Raw genomic sequence first — 17,481 nt, forward strand, 5'->3', positions numbered from 1 at the left:
GTCTCTCTCCTCTCTTTATCCTCAGTAGATGTGCAAGAAATATACATTTTGGCCAAACGCACAAGAGTTGAGTGTCAAAAACAGCATTCTGCCAAAGCTGAAGATTTCTATCATAGGATAAGCTTTTGGGAAATAAGAATAAACTTTTAGGGGCCAGCCCGGCGGTGCACAGTTAAGTTCTCATGTTCCACTTCTCGGCCCAGGGTTCGCCCGTTTGGATCCCGGGTGTGGACATGGCACCGCTTAGCAAAAAAAGCCATGCTGTGGTAGGCGTCCCACATATAAAGTAGAGGAAGATGGGCATGGATGTTAGCTCAGGGCCAGTCTTCCTCAGCAAAAAGAAGAGGATTGGCAGTAGTTAGCTCAGGGCTAATCTTCCTAAAAAAAAAAAAGAATAAACTTTTATCAATAAAGTATGAAATTTTAACAAGTATGTATATAACAAGTCTTATTATTAGAACTTTTAGTGGTCAAATTAAGTCTTGCATTATAGTACAGGAATAATAGTTTCTCAGCACTAGAGTGTTGTTCCTATAGTCACTATACTTCACATTTTTTATACTAGATGCTTTACGATTCCTGAATTCCTCATGGCCTTCTCCATATTTATTCCATTCTCAATGATAATTGTATGGCACTTTTATTTACTGCTTTCCCATACTATACATAATCAGATTCACTATGAGGTTAACTATATGAAGGACAGAAATCTCTTGGCAATAAAGGAAAATAAAAGCTCAGTTGAATTTATCATTAACACATCAAACTGTCAGATTTGTAGTTGCTTTTGGCATATATGAATATCAAATATATAAGACATAGAAGTAGCAATCTGGGATTCTCTGAATCTCACACTTTCGTAGTCTAATAACAAGAGTCACTAGATGGCGCTCTTCCCTCTCACGATAACATACGTCTTCGATTGGCTAGGACTTGTTACTAGAAATACGTAGAGTTGTCCCCACTTACCACTTAACAGCAAGGGATAATTCCAAGACCCCCAGTGGATGCCTGGAACCATGGATAGCACCGAATCCTATACATATATACTATGTTTTGTCCTATACATAATATCTATGATAAAGTTTAATTTATAAATTAAGCACAGTAAGAGATTAACAACTAAAAATAGAACAATTATAACAATATACTGTAATAAATGTTACAGTAGATCTTAGCAATCTCAGCATACAATTTTTTTTCTTTTCTTATTAAGTTGAGAACTTTCACCTTTTCACTTAAAGGAAGCACTTTATGGCTTTTCTTTGGCACATCCAAATTGCCAGCATCACTCCTCTTGTGCTTTGGGGCCATGATGGAATAAAATAAGGGTTACTTGAACACAAGCACTGGGATATGATGACAGTCAACCTGATAACCCAGATGGCTACTAAGTGACTAATGGGTGGGTAGATATGCTGGACAAAGGGGTGATTCACCTCCCAGGAAGGAGCCAGACTGTGTGAGATTTCATCACGCTATTCAGAACAACGTACAACTGGTAACTTATGAATTGTTTATTTCTGGCATTTTCCGTTTAATATTTTCGGACCACAGGTAACCACAGGTAACAGCAACCATGGAAAGTGAAACCGTGGATGAGGGGGACTACCGTAAACTCTCGCAAGGACATGTGGTTCGATGGGTTGTTTTTTACTGAGCCCTTACTATGTGCTCAGCATAGTGCTCTTAGATATAGTAAGGGTTACAAAGGAAGTTTAAGACAGTCCTCAGGCAGCAACAGGCATGAAAGAAAAATGTAACTGCCTGCTTTGCTTTCCATCCCATAGAAAGTCCCCCAGAGATTTTGTATTCAGGTGTTGTGTTGGCATGTTTCTAAGATAAGGGCTGAAAGAGCAAGAGTAATGCCCATCAGGTGGGGAATGAGGAGCCATTATTGGGAGAATTCCCTTCTCCTGTCTGTGTTCTCTTGTGTTTAGATGAGAGTATCTTTCTTTTATGTGGGTCCTCATAATAATAGCATTTACCTTTGGAGGGCATATGTTATGTCAGGCTATATGTTAATGCTTTAAACACATTAGATAATTCAATCCTCATAATAATACCTAGAAGGTTGTAATGGGCTGAATTGTGTCCCCCTCCCAAATTCATATGTTGAAGTTCTACCCCCAGTGCCTTATGATGTGACTGTATTTGGGACTAGGGTCTTTAAAGGGGTAATTAAATTAAAATGAGGTCATTAGGTGGGCCCTAATCCAATATTAGGGACACCAATATGGTTGTGTCCTTATAAAAGGCGGATATTAGGATGCAAACAAACACAGAGGGAAGACTGCGTGAAGACTCAGGGAGAAGACGGCCGTCTACAAGCCAAGGAAAGAGGCTTTGGAAGAAACCTGATACCGAACTTCTTAATCTCAAGTTCTTGTGCCTGACATGCACAGTAAAGCCAATCACTGAGACATGTGCTTGGAGATGGAGAAAGGTTTATTCAAACTGGCCAAAAGAAGCAGGCAGGAGGATAGGTTCTCTCAAATGCGCCTTAACAAGAGAAGAAAGCAGGCGGTGTTATGAAGCTAAGGGGCTTGGCAGGAGGAGCTTTAGAGAAACAAAGGAGCAATCATACTTCTTTTTCTCTAGATAAACCCTTGGGCAATCTGACTTCTGGGCTCAACTGCAGCTGGGGGCTGGTTATCTGGTGATCCTTGAAGGCATTCTTTTTCTTCTGCAAAACAAGTTCATAGGGGCCGCCCAGTGGCGCAGCAGTTAAGTGCGCATGTTCTGCTTCAGCGGCCCGGAGTTCGCCGGTTCAGATCCTGGGTGCGGACATGGCACCGCTTGGCAAGCCATTCTGTGGTAGGCGTCCCACATATAAAGTAGAGGAAGATGGGCATGGATGTTAGCTCAGGGCCAGTCTTCCTCAGCAAAAAGAGGAGAATTGGCAGCAGATGTTAGCTCAGAGATAATCTTCCTAAAAAAAAAAAAACTAAAACAAAAACCAAGCTCATAAATCCTTGTGACCCTTGAGTTACCACTCAGGTTAAACAAGAAAACAGCAAATTAACAAGATTAACTTCTTTTCATCTATGTCTGTATTGGGAACAAGATGAAAGGTAATCCTGTTCTTATTGAATATTTACAGTAACCCTCAGGTACCCAGCTTCAAACCAACCCTGCCAACACCTTGATCTTGGACTTCTAGCCTCCAGAATTGTGAGAAAATAACTTTCTGTTGTTTAAATCACCCAGTCTGTGGTACATTGTTCTGGCAGCCCTGGCAAACTAATACATGGGTATTATCCCCATTTTAGAGATGAGTAAAGTGAGGCCGAGGAAGGAGAATTTAGTTGCCTAAAATCACGCAGCCAGCATACAATAAAATTCACTCTCAGAATTTGGTCCATTTGCTGAGGGTTGAGACCACAACATTACAAATGGCTTGACATCCACGTGGGTGTTAAACAAATGGCTGGAGGAGGGAATGAAGACAGATCTTATTCTACTGGTGAAAGAGCAAACCAGCCTTCCTTAATCTGGCCAGTGAATGCCCCTCAGTCTGCGCCCAACCCAGGGGAGAGGAAGGGAAAGCCAGAGAGGCCTGAGTCACTTTTCCTCACCTTTAGGCCCAGGACCATTCTGGAAGTGGTGGCCATGACTGGTCAGGGATTCAAATCATTCCTGACCTCATTTAATTTCTTTTTTTTGAGGAAGATTAGCCCTAAGCTAACACCTGCCACCAATCCTCCTCTTTTTGCTGAGGAAGACTGGCCCTGAGCTAACATCTGTGCCCATCTTCCTCTACTTTATATGTGGGACGCCTGCCACAGCATGGCTTGCCAAGCAGTGCATAGGTCTACACCCAGGATCCGAACTGGTGAACCCTGGGCCGTCAAAGCAGAACATGGGAACTTAACCACCGAGCCAACTGGCTGGCCCCCTGACTTCATTTAAAATGAGCAACAACTCTTGTTACTCTAAGTGGTCTTTCCTTTTTCTCTTTATCTTTCACACCCAAATTCCCCAGCTGGGCAGGGTCCTTATCACATTGTCTTGTGAATGTAGGGCTGGCTAGAGACCAGATACAAGGAATCAGTTGAAAAATATAAAATTGGATCACACACCTTACCTACAGGCCCTGTGGAATTACTGAGGGGTTGTGGTCCAGTGACCTACGGGCAATAGATAAGGACCCTTAGGCCAGCTGTAGAGTGTATAAGGATGGGAATTATGGCTTGAACTCCCAGTTCTAGCTCATAAGGACTGCTTACGTCCCAGGGAGGGTCACCATATCTTTTTTTTTTTCTTGAGGAAGATTAGCCCTGAGCTAACATCTGCTGCCAATCCTCCTCTTTTTGCTGAGGAAGACTGGCCCTGAGCTAACATCCATGCCCATCTTCCTCTACTTTATATGTGGGACGCCTACCACAGCATGGCCTGCCAAGTGGTGCCATGTCTGCACCAGCGAACCCCGGGCTGCCGAAGTGGAACATGTGCACTTAACTGCTGAGCCACCGGACCCGCCCCTATATCTTATCAACAAATTGGGGTTGTCTAACCTACAAGTCAAACCTACAACCAGATGAGTGGAGTGCTAGAGCCAGCCTGTGCATGAATCATATCAAGAATCAACATACTAGGGTTCACTAGTTGCATATAACCAACCATATACAGCAAGGGTGTGAACAGCACCAGCCCTAGGGAAACCATTCATAGAAAGGGAGCCCCTTTCTTTGTACTACAGCATGCAGGAAGTCTGAGCTTTCATAGCCCCACGAAGCCTGCTCCCACAGAGCGCCTGTCATTCCTCCACTCTTTTCTTTTCAAAAATGGAGATGAAATAAAGGTATTTTCTGGTAAATAAAAGCTGAATGGATTTGTCACCAGCAGACCCTCACCCCAAGAAATTCTGAAGAAAGTTCTAGAGGCAGAAAGGAAAGGATAGTGGTCGGAAATTTAGATCTATAGGAAGAAAGAACATTGGGAATGGCAAATAAGTGGATGGATATTTAAAAAGCTAACTTTTTGTTCTGTTAAAAAATTATTTAAATGGCAATTGACTTTAAAGCAAAAATAACAGTGTAATTTAGCGTTTTTAAACGTATGTAGATGTGAGATGTGTTCCAACCATAGTGCAAAGGACAGTAGCGGTGGAAGGGGAATTGTACCGTTGTAATGATGCCAATCTTCTCCAAACTGACTTGTTTTTATCTTCCATTAAATTCCAACAAAAATCCGTGCAGAATTTTTGAGAAACTTGTAAGCTTATTCCATAGTTTTCATAAAGTTAAATGTCCAAGAATAGCAAAGACAGTGCTGAAGAGAAAGTCAGGGTAAGAGGCCTTGTCCCACTGTATTCATTAAGAAAATATAGGGGTTGGCCCAGTGGCACAACAGTTAAGTGCACATGTTCTGCTTTGGTGGCCCAGGGTTCGCTGGTTTGGATCCCAGGTGGGGACATGGCACCGCTTGGCTGAGCCATGCTGTGGTAGGCATCCCACATATAAAGCAGAGGAAGATGGGCACGGATGTTAGTTTAGGGCCAGTCTTCCTCAGCAAAAAGAGGAGGATTGGCAGCAGTTAGCTCAGGGCTAATCTTCCTCAAAAAAAAAAAAGAAAGAAAAAAGAGAAAATGTAGGGGCAGGTCCGGTGGTGTAGTGGTTAAGTTCATGTGCTCCACTTTGGCAGCCCAGGGTTCGCAGTTTTGGATTCCAGGCATGGACCTACACACCCTCATTAAGCCATGCTGTGGCGGCATCCCACATACAAAATAGAGGAAGATTGGCACAGACATTAGCTCAATGACAATCTTCCTCAAGCAAAAAGAGGAAGATTGGCAACAGATGTTAGCTCAGGGCCAATCTTCCTCACCAAAAAAAAAAAAAAAAAAGGAAAGGAAATAAAAAAGAAAACATAGTATCTATGCAGAGATACAAACTCACCAAAGAAGTACAATAGCATAGAAAAAGATCCATGGGTACATGAAAACTTGATATAAGACAGTGATGGCACTGTTGATTCTGGGGAAAGGTAAGTGGCAATGAGACAATTGGTCATGCATGAATAAAAAATGAAATTGGATCCATACCTCACCCTATACGCAAAAGTCAATTCTCAGTGATTGAAGACTTACAAGTGAAAGGCAAAACTTAAAAAAGAAAGAAAGAAAGAAAGCTTCCAGAGAATATCTTTAAGGCCTAGGAATAGGGAAGATTTTCTTAAACAAGATATAAAGTGCTAGCCATAAAAAAAAAATTGATAAATTTGACTACATTAAATTAAAAACATTTGTTCATCAGAAGATACCACCACAAAGACAGTAAAAAGACAAGTCGCAAACTGGGAGAAGACATTTGCAACAATGTTACTATAGCTGAGAAAAAGTTAGTATCTAGAATATATTCTTACTGTAAATATTCAACAAGATTATCTTTGACCTTGTTATGAAAAGAAGTTAATCTGGTCAATTTGCTATTTACCTGAGGGGTATCTCAAGGGTCACAAGGATTTGCGAGGTTGTTTTACAGAAGAAAAAGAATGCCTTCAAGGATCACCAGATAACCAGCCCCCAGCTGCCTTGACCCCAGAGGTCAGATTGCCGAGGGGCTTCTCTGGAGTGAAAGAAACGTGGATTACCCCTTTGTTTCTCCAAAACTCCTCCTGCCAAGCCCCTTAGCTCTACAAACCCCCTACTTTCTTTTCTTGTTAAGGCGTATTTGAGAGAACCTGTCCTCTGGCCCACCTTCCGTTTTGGCCAATTCGAATAAGCCTTTCTCCATCTCTAAGCACCTGTCTCAGTGACTGGCCTACTGTGCATCGGGCACACAAACTGGAAACTAAGACATCTGGTATCACTATCACAGACAAGAAAAACCCAATGGAAAGATGAGCAAAGACTTGACCAGCATTTCAAAGAAGAAGCTATCAACAAGTGCCAAGATGCTGAACCTCTCCAGGAATCTGGGAAGTACCAGCTAAGATCACAAGATACCAATTTACATCTACCAGACTATTGAAAATTAGGAAGTCTTGTCATACAAAGTCTTGTTGAAGATGTGGCTCAGCCAGAACTGTCATATATTGTTTGCAGGAGAGCAAACGCTTTGGAAAACAATTTGGCATTATGGAATAAAATTAATGATGTGCCAACTTCATGACCCAGCATTGCCACTCCAAACTCTTGCATGCGTAGACCAAGAAACACATATGAAATATTTGTAGCAATATTATTCCTACTGGAAAAAATTGGATATAATGGAAATGTCCATAACGTGGATAATAGATAGATTGTAATATGTTTTAAAAGTGGAATATTATGCAGAAGGAAATAGAATTAAGTACAGCTACATGCGACAAAATAGATGAAACTTAGAAATATAAAATTGAATGAAAAAAACAAGTTGTAGAACACTTTGTGTGGTATGAGCTCATGTATTAAAAGCTGAAAAAAAACTAGAAAAACTAACATATTATTTTAGGGGAGCATACATTTATGATAAAATTATTTTACTTATTTATTTTAAAGATTGGCACCTGAGCTAACAACTGTTGCCAATCTTCTTTTTCTTTTTTTGCTTTTTCTCCCCAAATCCCCCCAGTACATAGTTGTATATTTTTCAGTTGTGGGTCCTTCTACTGGTGGCATATGGGACGCCGCCTCAACATGGCCTGATGAGTGGTGCCTTGTCCGTGCCCAGGATCTGAACCCACAAAACCCTGGGCCGCCGAAGTGGAGTGCGTGAACTTAACCACTCGGCCACGGGCCCTGAAATTATTTTTTAAATGAGGAACATGTAGGAAAGTGGTTCCCTCGTGAGGGACAGGATGGAGGATGAGATAGAGAGCACAGAAGTAGATTATTAAGCAGTGTTAGTAACGCTCCAACTCTTCAGTTGAGTTGGGGCATGTTCAGAGCTACTTTTAAAAATGCTACATATTTTTTTTGGTGTTTTACAAATATAACACAATATGGGGGAGAAAAACTTCTAGCCGTGTGGTTAGATTGTTGACAAAACAACTTCTTAAGAACTGGAACACAAAAAGACAATGGAGTCATATTTTCAAAGTGTTGAAGGGAAAGAACGTTGAAACCAGAATTTTATCTGTAGTTACACTGTCATTTAAGTATTAGAGTAAAATAAATCTTTATTCAAGGCCTCAGAAATGTTGCCACATAAGGACCGTCTTTGAAATCACTCCTGAAGTAAGTATAAAGCAAGAAGAGAACTGAGTCCAGGACAAAGCAAGGAGCTATGAGGAGCAAAGGTGAATAAATAACTTAATAAACTTCCTTAGTGTCTAAATAAATTGTGATCTCCCCATCCAACAAAAAAAAGTTATGGACTCTAGAACTAAAACTCTTTGTGCTCTTATCTGGTAATCAGAGAAATGCAAATTAAAACAATTGGCTAATAGTTTACATCCACAATACTGCCAAAAATTAGAAACTCAGTGTAATTCAAAGGACTGGTAAGGAAGGGAGGAAACAGGATTTTCCACAAATTGCCGATGGAGGAATAAGTTATGTGTACTTTTTCCCTGGAAGGCCTTTTGGTTGTACTTAGTCAAATTAAGTATATCTATGTTTGTCCTATGACTCAGCGATTCTACTCCTGAGTATGTTAACCATCCCACTTCCCCCCGCACCCCCAAAATACCAAAAAGGCCTCTCACCCAGATCCATAAGGTATATATCTGCGAAAGTTGATTTCATGTTGTGTATGTGGTTGGAACTGGAGGCAAACTGTGTGTCCATCATTAAGGAGATGGATGAGAAAAATGTGGCATTTCATGGACCTCTGTGCAGTGGTCAGAAATAATGCACTGGATTTACACTCAGCAATATGGTTAGAGCTTTAAAAATATGTTCAGTGAGAAAAGTAAGAAACAAAATATCTGTATCACATTTATGTAAAATTTATGAAAATTCAAAACATTTATTCTTAACACTGCTGTATATATATATATTTTTAAAGATTTTATTTGTTTCCTTTTTCTCCCCAAAGCCTCCCAGTACATAGTTGTATATATTCTTCGTTGTGGGTCCTTCTAGTTGTGGCATGTGGGACGCTGCCTCAGCATGGTTTGATGAGCAGTGCTATGTCCGCGCCCAGGATTCGAACCAACGAAACACTGGGCTGCCTGCAGCAGAGCCCGCGAACTTAACCACTCGGCCACAGGGCCAGCCCTGTATATTTTTTGAAGACACATTCATTCAATCGTGTATTCAATAAGTATTTTTTTTAATACTTACTATGTGTCAGTTACCACTCTAAATTGGGATTATAGCAGCAAACAAAACAAAATTCTAGTTTTTCTGGAATTTATATTTTACTAGAAGGAGACAGATAATAAGGAAAAATAAATGAGGAAGGCAGGATGGTCATGGGGGAGATGTGCTGTTTCATAAAGGGCGGCCAGGGAAGTCCCCGCTGGTAAGGTGACCTTTGAGCCGAGGCCTACTTTCAGAGGAGGAGCAAAGTCGTGGCTATGCGGGGGAAGAGAATTCCAGCAAAGAGAACAGTAGGTACAAAGGTCCTGAGGTGGGAGTGTGTTTGGCATGTTCTAGAAACATTAAGGAGGCCAGCATGTGGCTGGAGTAGGGTGAGAGAGGGAGTTACAGGAAGTGAAGGAAGTTGTGGTGGGCGCAGTCGGCATTTATGATTTTCCTTAGACTGAAACGAGAATCAGAGGCTTTTTAGCAGAAGAGTGAAATGATCTGGCTCAGTTTTTTTTATTGGGGTCATAATAGTTTATAACATTGCAAAATTTCAGTTGCACCTTATTGTCAGTCACCGTATATACGTGTCCCTTCACCCTTTATGCCCATGCCCCACGCCCCTTCCCCTCTGGTAACCACTAATCTGTTCTCTTTGTCCTTGTATTTGTTTATCTTCTACATATGAGTGAAATCATATGGTGTTTGTCTTTCTCTGTCTGGCTTATTTCGCTTAACATAATACCCTCAAATTGCACCCATGTTGTTGCAAATGGGATGATTTTGTCTTTTTTATGACTGAGTACTATTCCATTATATATATACCACATCTTCTTTATCTATTCATCAGTCGATGGGCACCTAGCTTGCTTCCATGTCTTTTGTTTTTTTTTTTGAGGAAGATTAGACTAGAATAGGTGGTGACTAGAATAGGGTGGTAGAAGAGATGTGAAAGGCCAGTCTTCAAAGGAAAAAAAGAAAAGCTTCAAGAGAATATCTTTAAGGACTAGGCATAGGGAAAACTTCTTTAAACAAGATATTTTACAAAGTGCTACCCATAAAAGAAACAAATTGATAAATCTGACTATATTCAAGTAAAGACATTTGTTCATCAGAAGATACCACAAAGAGAGTAAAAACACAATTTGAAACTGGGAGAAGATATAGAATTTAAAAATAGAGCAGACAATTTACCAATGGATGGGTGTGAGGGAAATGGAGGAATCGAGGATGTTGCTGAAGGTTTTGGCCTGAGCAACTGGAAGAATGGAGTTGCTTTTCTCTGGGTGGGAAAGACTGGGAGAGGAGTAGCTTTAGGTGGAAAGAACAAGAGTTTGCTTTGGGCCGTGTTTGAGATGCCTGTTACACGTCCAAGTGGAGATCTCAAGTGGTCTCTTGGCCGTTTACGTCTAGAATTCAAGGAGAGGTCTGATGACACACATTTGGGAGTTGCAGCATATAGGTGGTGTTTAAATCACGGGATGAGAAGTCACTGAGGGAGTGAGCACAGACAGCAAAGAAGACTGAGCCCAAGCCCCGAGGCACTGGGTTATTTAGAAGTAGGGAAGGTGATGAGGAGCCAACCGACGAGACGGGAAAAGGAATGGCTACTCAGGTTGGAAGAGAACCAAGAAAGGGCGGGGTCCTGGAGGTCAAGCAAGAAAATATTTCTAGAAGGAAGGAGTGATAGGCTAAGATGAGCCAGGAGGACTAAGCAGATAAGGATAGTTTAGCGCAATGATGGTGTTGAAACCTCACTGGAGAGGGCTCTGGAGAGACCAGGAAGAGAAAAAGTGGATAAAACAAGTAGGGACAGCAGTTTTGTTTTTTTTTTTAATGGGGTGGAAAATTCAAGGACTTTATTTCTGGTCACCACTCTTCTCTCTTGATCCAAACGGTGATATAAAAAGAATAGAAACACACAAAAATCAGTCCATGAGATTAGCAGCTAACTCCCCTCCCTCCCTCATTCACTATCAAATCAAGACACGTGGTTGAAGTTTAATTGATGTTTATCCTCCGCGATTCCTGCTTCCCGCTGTGTGCAAATTCTGCTCTTCCCTGAAAGCCTCCACCAACAGGTGGGGGAGAGGGAGGTGGGCCTTGGAGAAGCCTGTGTGTGGCAGCTTAGTCCTCTGAGAACAGGTGGGGTGGAGACATGGGCTGGACTGCCAGCGTTCCTCTCTCTTCCAGCTTTCTTTTTGGCCCCACTCAGGCCCCCTGACCCACCAACATGATCGGCCTGTGCCCAGCACCGTGGTGCTTTTCTTTCTCACCTCTCCAGCCCCTGTGAGGCTGCCAAACCTCGATGGCCCTTACATCAAGTCACCTCTGCCTTAGGATACAGCTCCTTCCTTTGACAGATGTTCTCTGCCAGGACCCCAACCTCCACACACCCCAACCTGGAGGAGTTAGAGGCTAGAGATTTGGCATGGGGCGGGGGGGGCAGTTTAGCCCATGTCTCCCTCCAGGTGGGCAATCAGCACCATCATGACAACTTGCCCCACCGCCCCAGCACCTCCAGATGTGACAGCTCAGACAACACAGACTCCATTGCTACGGAGAAAAAGCCGCCTGCAGTGAAAGGCAGAACCCAGCCGCCACCTGTACCACTGCGCTTCACTGCCTACTGTCCCTCCTTGCGTTAGGAGGGCACAGGCTGTGCCTGCCAGTGTGCCTATTGCCAAACTGGACCAGGATGCACTTCATGTAGCAGGACAGTCATATGCGCAGGATCCCAGCTCCTGATCCCCTTGAAATGAAGCGCCAATGGCCAGACCATCCAGCAAGTTGTGTGCCAGGTCAGCAGCCATATTCAGGTTCCCTGATACACGCAGGTCTGAACCTGCTTTTCCTCCTTCAGAATTCTGAGGTCTCCACGGCCCATCTTTGGGTCTGTGCTCCCTCCTCTCCTCTTCCACGACCCCCCGCTTCCTTTTCTTCTTCCTCTGAGCTCTGCTTCTCCTTCGAAGGACGCTCTTGTCTTCCATGTGTGACCGTGAGCGTGTGCATGTCCTCCTGTCACGCGTCTCACAAATTTCTCCACCACAAGAGAAGCAACAGTTCCACCGAGGACCCACAGTCCCGTGGACAGATGGGGCCCTCCCACAGTGCTCCAGGGGGTGGTGAGAATGAGGCTCCGGGGCAGGAGCGCTGAGTTGCAGGCAAGCATCTCCCAGGAGCCCACTCGAAGCAAAACAGAGCAAAATCTAGAGCAGAGGGTGATGCCAGGAGTTTGACTCCACAGGAGTAAAGAAGAGGATGAAAAATGGAGCTACAGAGTCAGCACTGTGGCCTCCAGAGTCCAGGTCCTTCCTGATGCCAGGAGCCCCTGACTCCCCACAGCCTCCATGACTGTCCTCGTGGCCATGGCCATGTCCTCTGTAGTAGAGGCTCTCATGGGAGTGGCCATGGTGCAGATCCTCATGCGAATGTCCGCGATTGTGACCATGAGTATGTACATGCCAGATGCCCTAATGAAGGTGACCAATGGCCACAGGCATGGCTGTGTCCATGGTAGAAATCCACACGTGAGTGCCTGTGGCTGCAGCCATAGGGGTCCTCATGCAGGTCCTTGCACAGGTTGCCATGACCTTCATGTCCAGCCACCAGCAGCCCCAAGACTGCCCAGGACAGCCATCCCACCACACCCAGAGGGGACCCCGGGCCTCTGGCCACCTCACAGACCAGTAGGACAGAGGCAGTGACTCCACTTGACCCTCAACTCTATACCTATGCGGGGTCTGCTTTATTCCACTCATGCCCTCTGTCCACTTCTATGGGCCTCTCCTCCATTCCTTTCTGTCCCCACCCACAGTGTTCCCAAGACTCTTCCCAACATGGCAGTTTTGAAGCATTTTGCCATCAAGAAAAGCAGAGGGGTCGCACAGTGCCTGGAGGGGCCATTTCATCAATGGAAAGTTTTTGTCTGTTTGTTTTTAGTATGAGACAAATTGAAGAAATTAAAGGGAATGTCTATGGTGGAGAAGAAATGTAGAAGCGGGGATTCAGGATGAAGTGGAAAAATGATTAAACAAGAGGGGCTCTGTATGGTCAAGATGCAGGGTGCCCCTGAAGGGAGAGAAGGGTAGAAGTCTCTGTGCTGGGGGCCGGGCAGTGGGGGAAAGCAGATAGAACAGAACAAACATCACAGTCTTCTTCTTCTTCTTTTTTTTTTGGTGAGGAAGATTGTCCCTGAGCTAACAGCTGAACCAGTCTTCTTCCATTTTGTATGTGGGATGCTGCCACAGCATGGCTTGATGAACAATGCGTAGGTCTGCGCCCAGGATCCGAACCTGCCAACCCCGGGCCACTGAAGCAGAGAATGCGAACTTAAGCACTTTCACCAGTGGGCTGGCCCCCACCGTGCTCTTCTCCCCTCTGGTCTTTATCATGCAGAGCAAACTGCCCAGTTCACAGATTCGTCCATTCAAGGTTGTGAATACTCATACACTGATGTTTTTTCTCTCTTTTACTCCCATGTGACTCCCAAGGCAGGAACTGGAAAGCTGGAAAGAATGAATAAACTGGTCGTTGTATTTCTCTGACATGAAGGAAGCCACTGCAGCATTCTTTAAGAGCATCAGGGGGCCCAGGTAAAATTCATTTAAGAGATTGAGTTTGAGCTGGGAAGGGACCTTGGGCTGTAATTGGACATAGGGCTTCCTATGGCTAGAGAATTGAAGGCCAGTCTTGTTTTCACCTGTTTCTCCCAAACGTGGGCAGACAGAGTCTGGGGCAGTAGTATCTGCTGAGCCACAGCAGTTTGCTTCTTTGCCAGGAAATGTTCTATGCAAGGGATGGGTGTCCTGAGACAAAGGGCTACAGAGCTGGGACAATGCCCCCAGTGTGTGCTCCCATCCAGTGGGCCTGAGACGATTCCTAGAGACATTTTTGTTGGGTTACTGCACACCCACAAATAGCTACTTAAAAAAAGGAAAAGAACAAAACTTGACAATTAGTGGGTTTCTTAGAAAAGGCATTTTAAAACTAACAGATACACAGATGCGCCTGTTGCTTCTTGCGATAGACTGTAAATTGTTCCCCCAGCCTCCGGTCTCGCCCACGCCAAACCATTCTGCACATTGTAGGACTAATCTCCTTAAGGCACAGATCTGATCTTGTCACTTCAATAGTCAAGCACCTTCAGTGGCTCCCCACTGCCTTTAAAATAGTCAAGCACTGAAGATCCTTCATCCTGGAGCCTGTCTTCTCTTCCCAGCCCATCTCCCACTGCTCCCTTGGACGTCTGCTAAACTGAAGCTTCTCTCTCGAGCTTGTGTCTCTTCTTTATCTCTCTTCCTCTCTTCCCTCTCTTCCCCTGACTCACTCCTACTCAATTTTTACTCTTAGTTTAGATGTTATTTCTCCTGGGGCGCTTTCTTCCCAACCTCTGGGCTGAGCTAAGTGCAAGAGGCTTACATAACACCCTGAACTCTTTCCTATCACAAAAATCACCATTCTGTATTGTATTTGTTTAGTTGTTTGTCTTCCCTGCTATGCAATAAGTTCTGTGAGGTCAGGGACCATATCTCTCTTGCTCACAGTTGTATCTCCAGTGCCTGGTATGCACTTACGAATGTAAGCAAGAAAGAAGGAGCAAGTGGACTGAGCATTCTGCCTTGACTCCAAAGTTCTCCTCTTGCTTTTCTTTCCCCCTTGTGACCTGTCCTCGCCGCAATTCTCACCTATAAAATTTCTACCCAAACCACTCATATTCAGTCACTCAGTTTAGGAGAAAGTTGACGTTGCAGCAAAGCAGGGAAAGGATGGTCTTCTCAAAAAATAGTGCTGGGTCAACTGGATATCTAGATGGAAAAAAATGAATCTGGACCCCTACCTCATACAAACACCAAAATCAATCTTAGATGGATGGCATATTTAAATATAAACAATAAAACAATAAGACTTTTGGGAGAAAACATAGGAGAAAAATCTTCATAATCTTTAGGTAGGCAAAGATATCTTAAACAGGATACAAAGAGCACTGATTATAAAGGAAAATATTGATAAACTAGCATTCAGGTAAAAACCTGTTTTCATTAAAACATACCAATAAGAGATTTAGAAAGGCAGACACAGAACAGAAAAATAATAGAGAAAATCAATGAAATCAAAAAAGTTGGTTCTTTATAACAATCAATAAAATTGATAAACCTTTAGGTGGACAAACCAAGAAAAACAATAGAGAAAAGACTCAAATTACTCAAATCAGGAATGAAAGAGGAAACATCATTACTGACCTTTCAGAAATAAAAAGAATAATAAGGGAATACTATGAAAAATTGTATGCCAACAAACTAGCTAACCTAAATGAAGTGGACAAATTCCAAAAAAACACAAATTACCAAACTGACTGAAGAAATAGAAAATCTCAATAGACCTATAACAAGTAAAGTGATTGAATTAGTAATAATAATTAAAAAAAAAAAGACTTACAACAAAGAAAAGCCGAGATCCAAACAGTCAGACAGCTTCACTGCTAAATTCTACCAACTGTTGCAAGAATTAACACCAAGCCTCCCAAAAAATAGAAGAGGGAACACTTCCCAACTCATTCTATGAGGCTAGTATTACTCTGATACCAAAACCAGACAAAGACATCACAAGAAAAGACAATTGTAGACCAATATTTCTCAAAATTTAGATGCAAAAATCCTCAGCGAAATACTGCGAAAAGAATCCGGCACCATATAAAAAGAATCTCACACCAGGATTAAGTGAGATTCATCCCAGGAATGCAAGATTGGTTTAACACATGAAAATCTATCAATGTAATATACCATATTAATAGAATAAAGGACAAAAGCAGTATGATCATCTTATAGGTGCAGAAAAATCATTTGACAAAATCCAACTCCTCCTTCTGATAAAGACACTTCTGCTGGGAATAGAAGTGAATTTCCTCAACCTAACAAAGGCCATCTAGGAAAAACCCACAGAGAACATCATACTTAATGGTGAAAGATTTGTTGCTTCCCCCTAAGATGAAGACGACGACAAGGGTCTGCTCCTACCACTCCTATTCAAAATAGCACTGGAAATTCCAGCCTGAGCAATTAGGCAAGAAAAAGAAATAAAAAGCATCCAAATTGTAAAGGAAGAGGTAAAATTATCTCTATTCACAGATGACATGATCTTATATGTAGAAACTCTAACGATCTTACACAAAAACACCGTTAGAGCTAATAAACAAATTCAGTAAAGTTGCAGGATACAAAATCAACACACAAAAATCAGTTGCATTTCTATATACTAATGACGAACAACCTGAAAAGGAAACTAAGAAAACAATTCCAGGGGGCCAGTCCGGTGGCGCAGTGGTTAGGATCACATGTTCTACTTCAGCGGCCCAGGGTTCACTGGTTCAGATCCCGGGTGTGGACATGGCACCACTTATCAGGCCATGCTGAAGCAGGCATTCCACATATAAAGTGAAGGAAGATGGGCACAGATGTTAGCTCAGGGCCAGTCTTCCTCAGCAAAAAGAGGAGGATTGGCGGCAGATGTTAGCTCAGGGCTAATCTTCCTCAACAAAAAGAAAGAAAGAAAGAAAACAATTCAATTTATAACAGCATTGAAAAAAGTAAAATACTTAGGAATAAATCTAACAAAAAAAGTGAAACACTTGCACAATGAAAACTAAAAAATTCCATTGAAAAAAATTAAAGACAACCAAAATAAACGGAAAGACATTCCATGTTCATGGATCAGAAGACTTAATATTATTAAGATGGCAATATTCCCTAAAATGATCTACAGGTTCAATGCAATCCCTATCAAGATATCAGCTGCCTTTTTTTGCAAAATCAGCAAGTTAATCTTAAAATTAATATGGAGATATAAGGAACCCGGAATAGCGAAAATATCTTGAAAAAAAAAAAAAAAGATGGAGAGCTGGACAAAGTGGGAGGACTCATACTTCCAGATTTCAAAACTTAACTACATAACAAGACACTGGGGCACTGGCATAAGACTAGAAATATTGACCAATGGAATAGAATTCAGCATCCAGAAATAAACTCTTAAATTTATGGTCAATTAATTTTTTTTTTGAGGAAGATTAGCCCTGAGCTAACATCTGCTGCCAATCCTCCCCTTTTTGCTGAGGAAGACTGGCCCTGAGCTAACATCGGTGACCATCTTCCTCTACTTTATGCGTGAGATGTCTGCCACAGCATGGTTTGACAAGCGGTACCATGTCTGCACTCGGGATCTGAACCCGTGAACCCTGGGCTACTGAAGCGGAACGTGCGCACTTAACCGCTGAGCCACTGGGCCAGCCCCTGGTCAATTAATTTTTGATA

The 17,481-nt window shown here is 42.7% G+C and overlaps 1 protein-coding gene and 1 pseudogene across 1 annotated transcript in view; both read right to left on the bottom strand.

The window, feature by feature from the left end:
• Positions 1-17,481, bottom strand: part of NCMAP (non-compact myelin associated protein) — a 60,784-nt gene continuing 43,303 nt past the window's right edge. The window contains exon 5 of the mRNA XM_070510690.1: positions 1-378. Within this exon, the coding sequence (XP_070366791.1) occupies positions 315-378 (64 nt within the window). The 3' untranslated portion in view covers positions 1-314. The remainder of the gene's footprint in view (positions 379-17,481) is intronic.
• On the bottom strand, positions 11,477-14,251 carry LOC106840042 (zinc transporter SLC39A7 pseudogene; annotated as a pseudogene).

This window comes from Equus asinus, chromosome 5, assembly GCF_041296235.1.
Source record: "Equus asinus isolate D_3611 breed Donkey chromosome 5, EquAss-T2T_v2, whole genome shotgun sequence".
Lineage (NCBI taxonomy): Eukaryota > Metazoa > Chordata > Mammalia > Perissodactyla > Equidae > Equus > Equus asinus.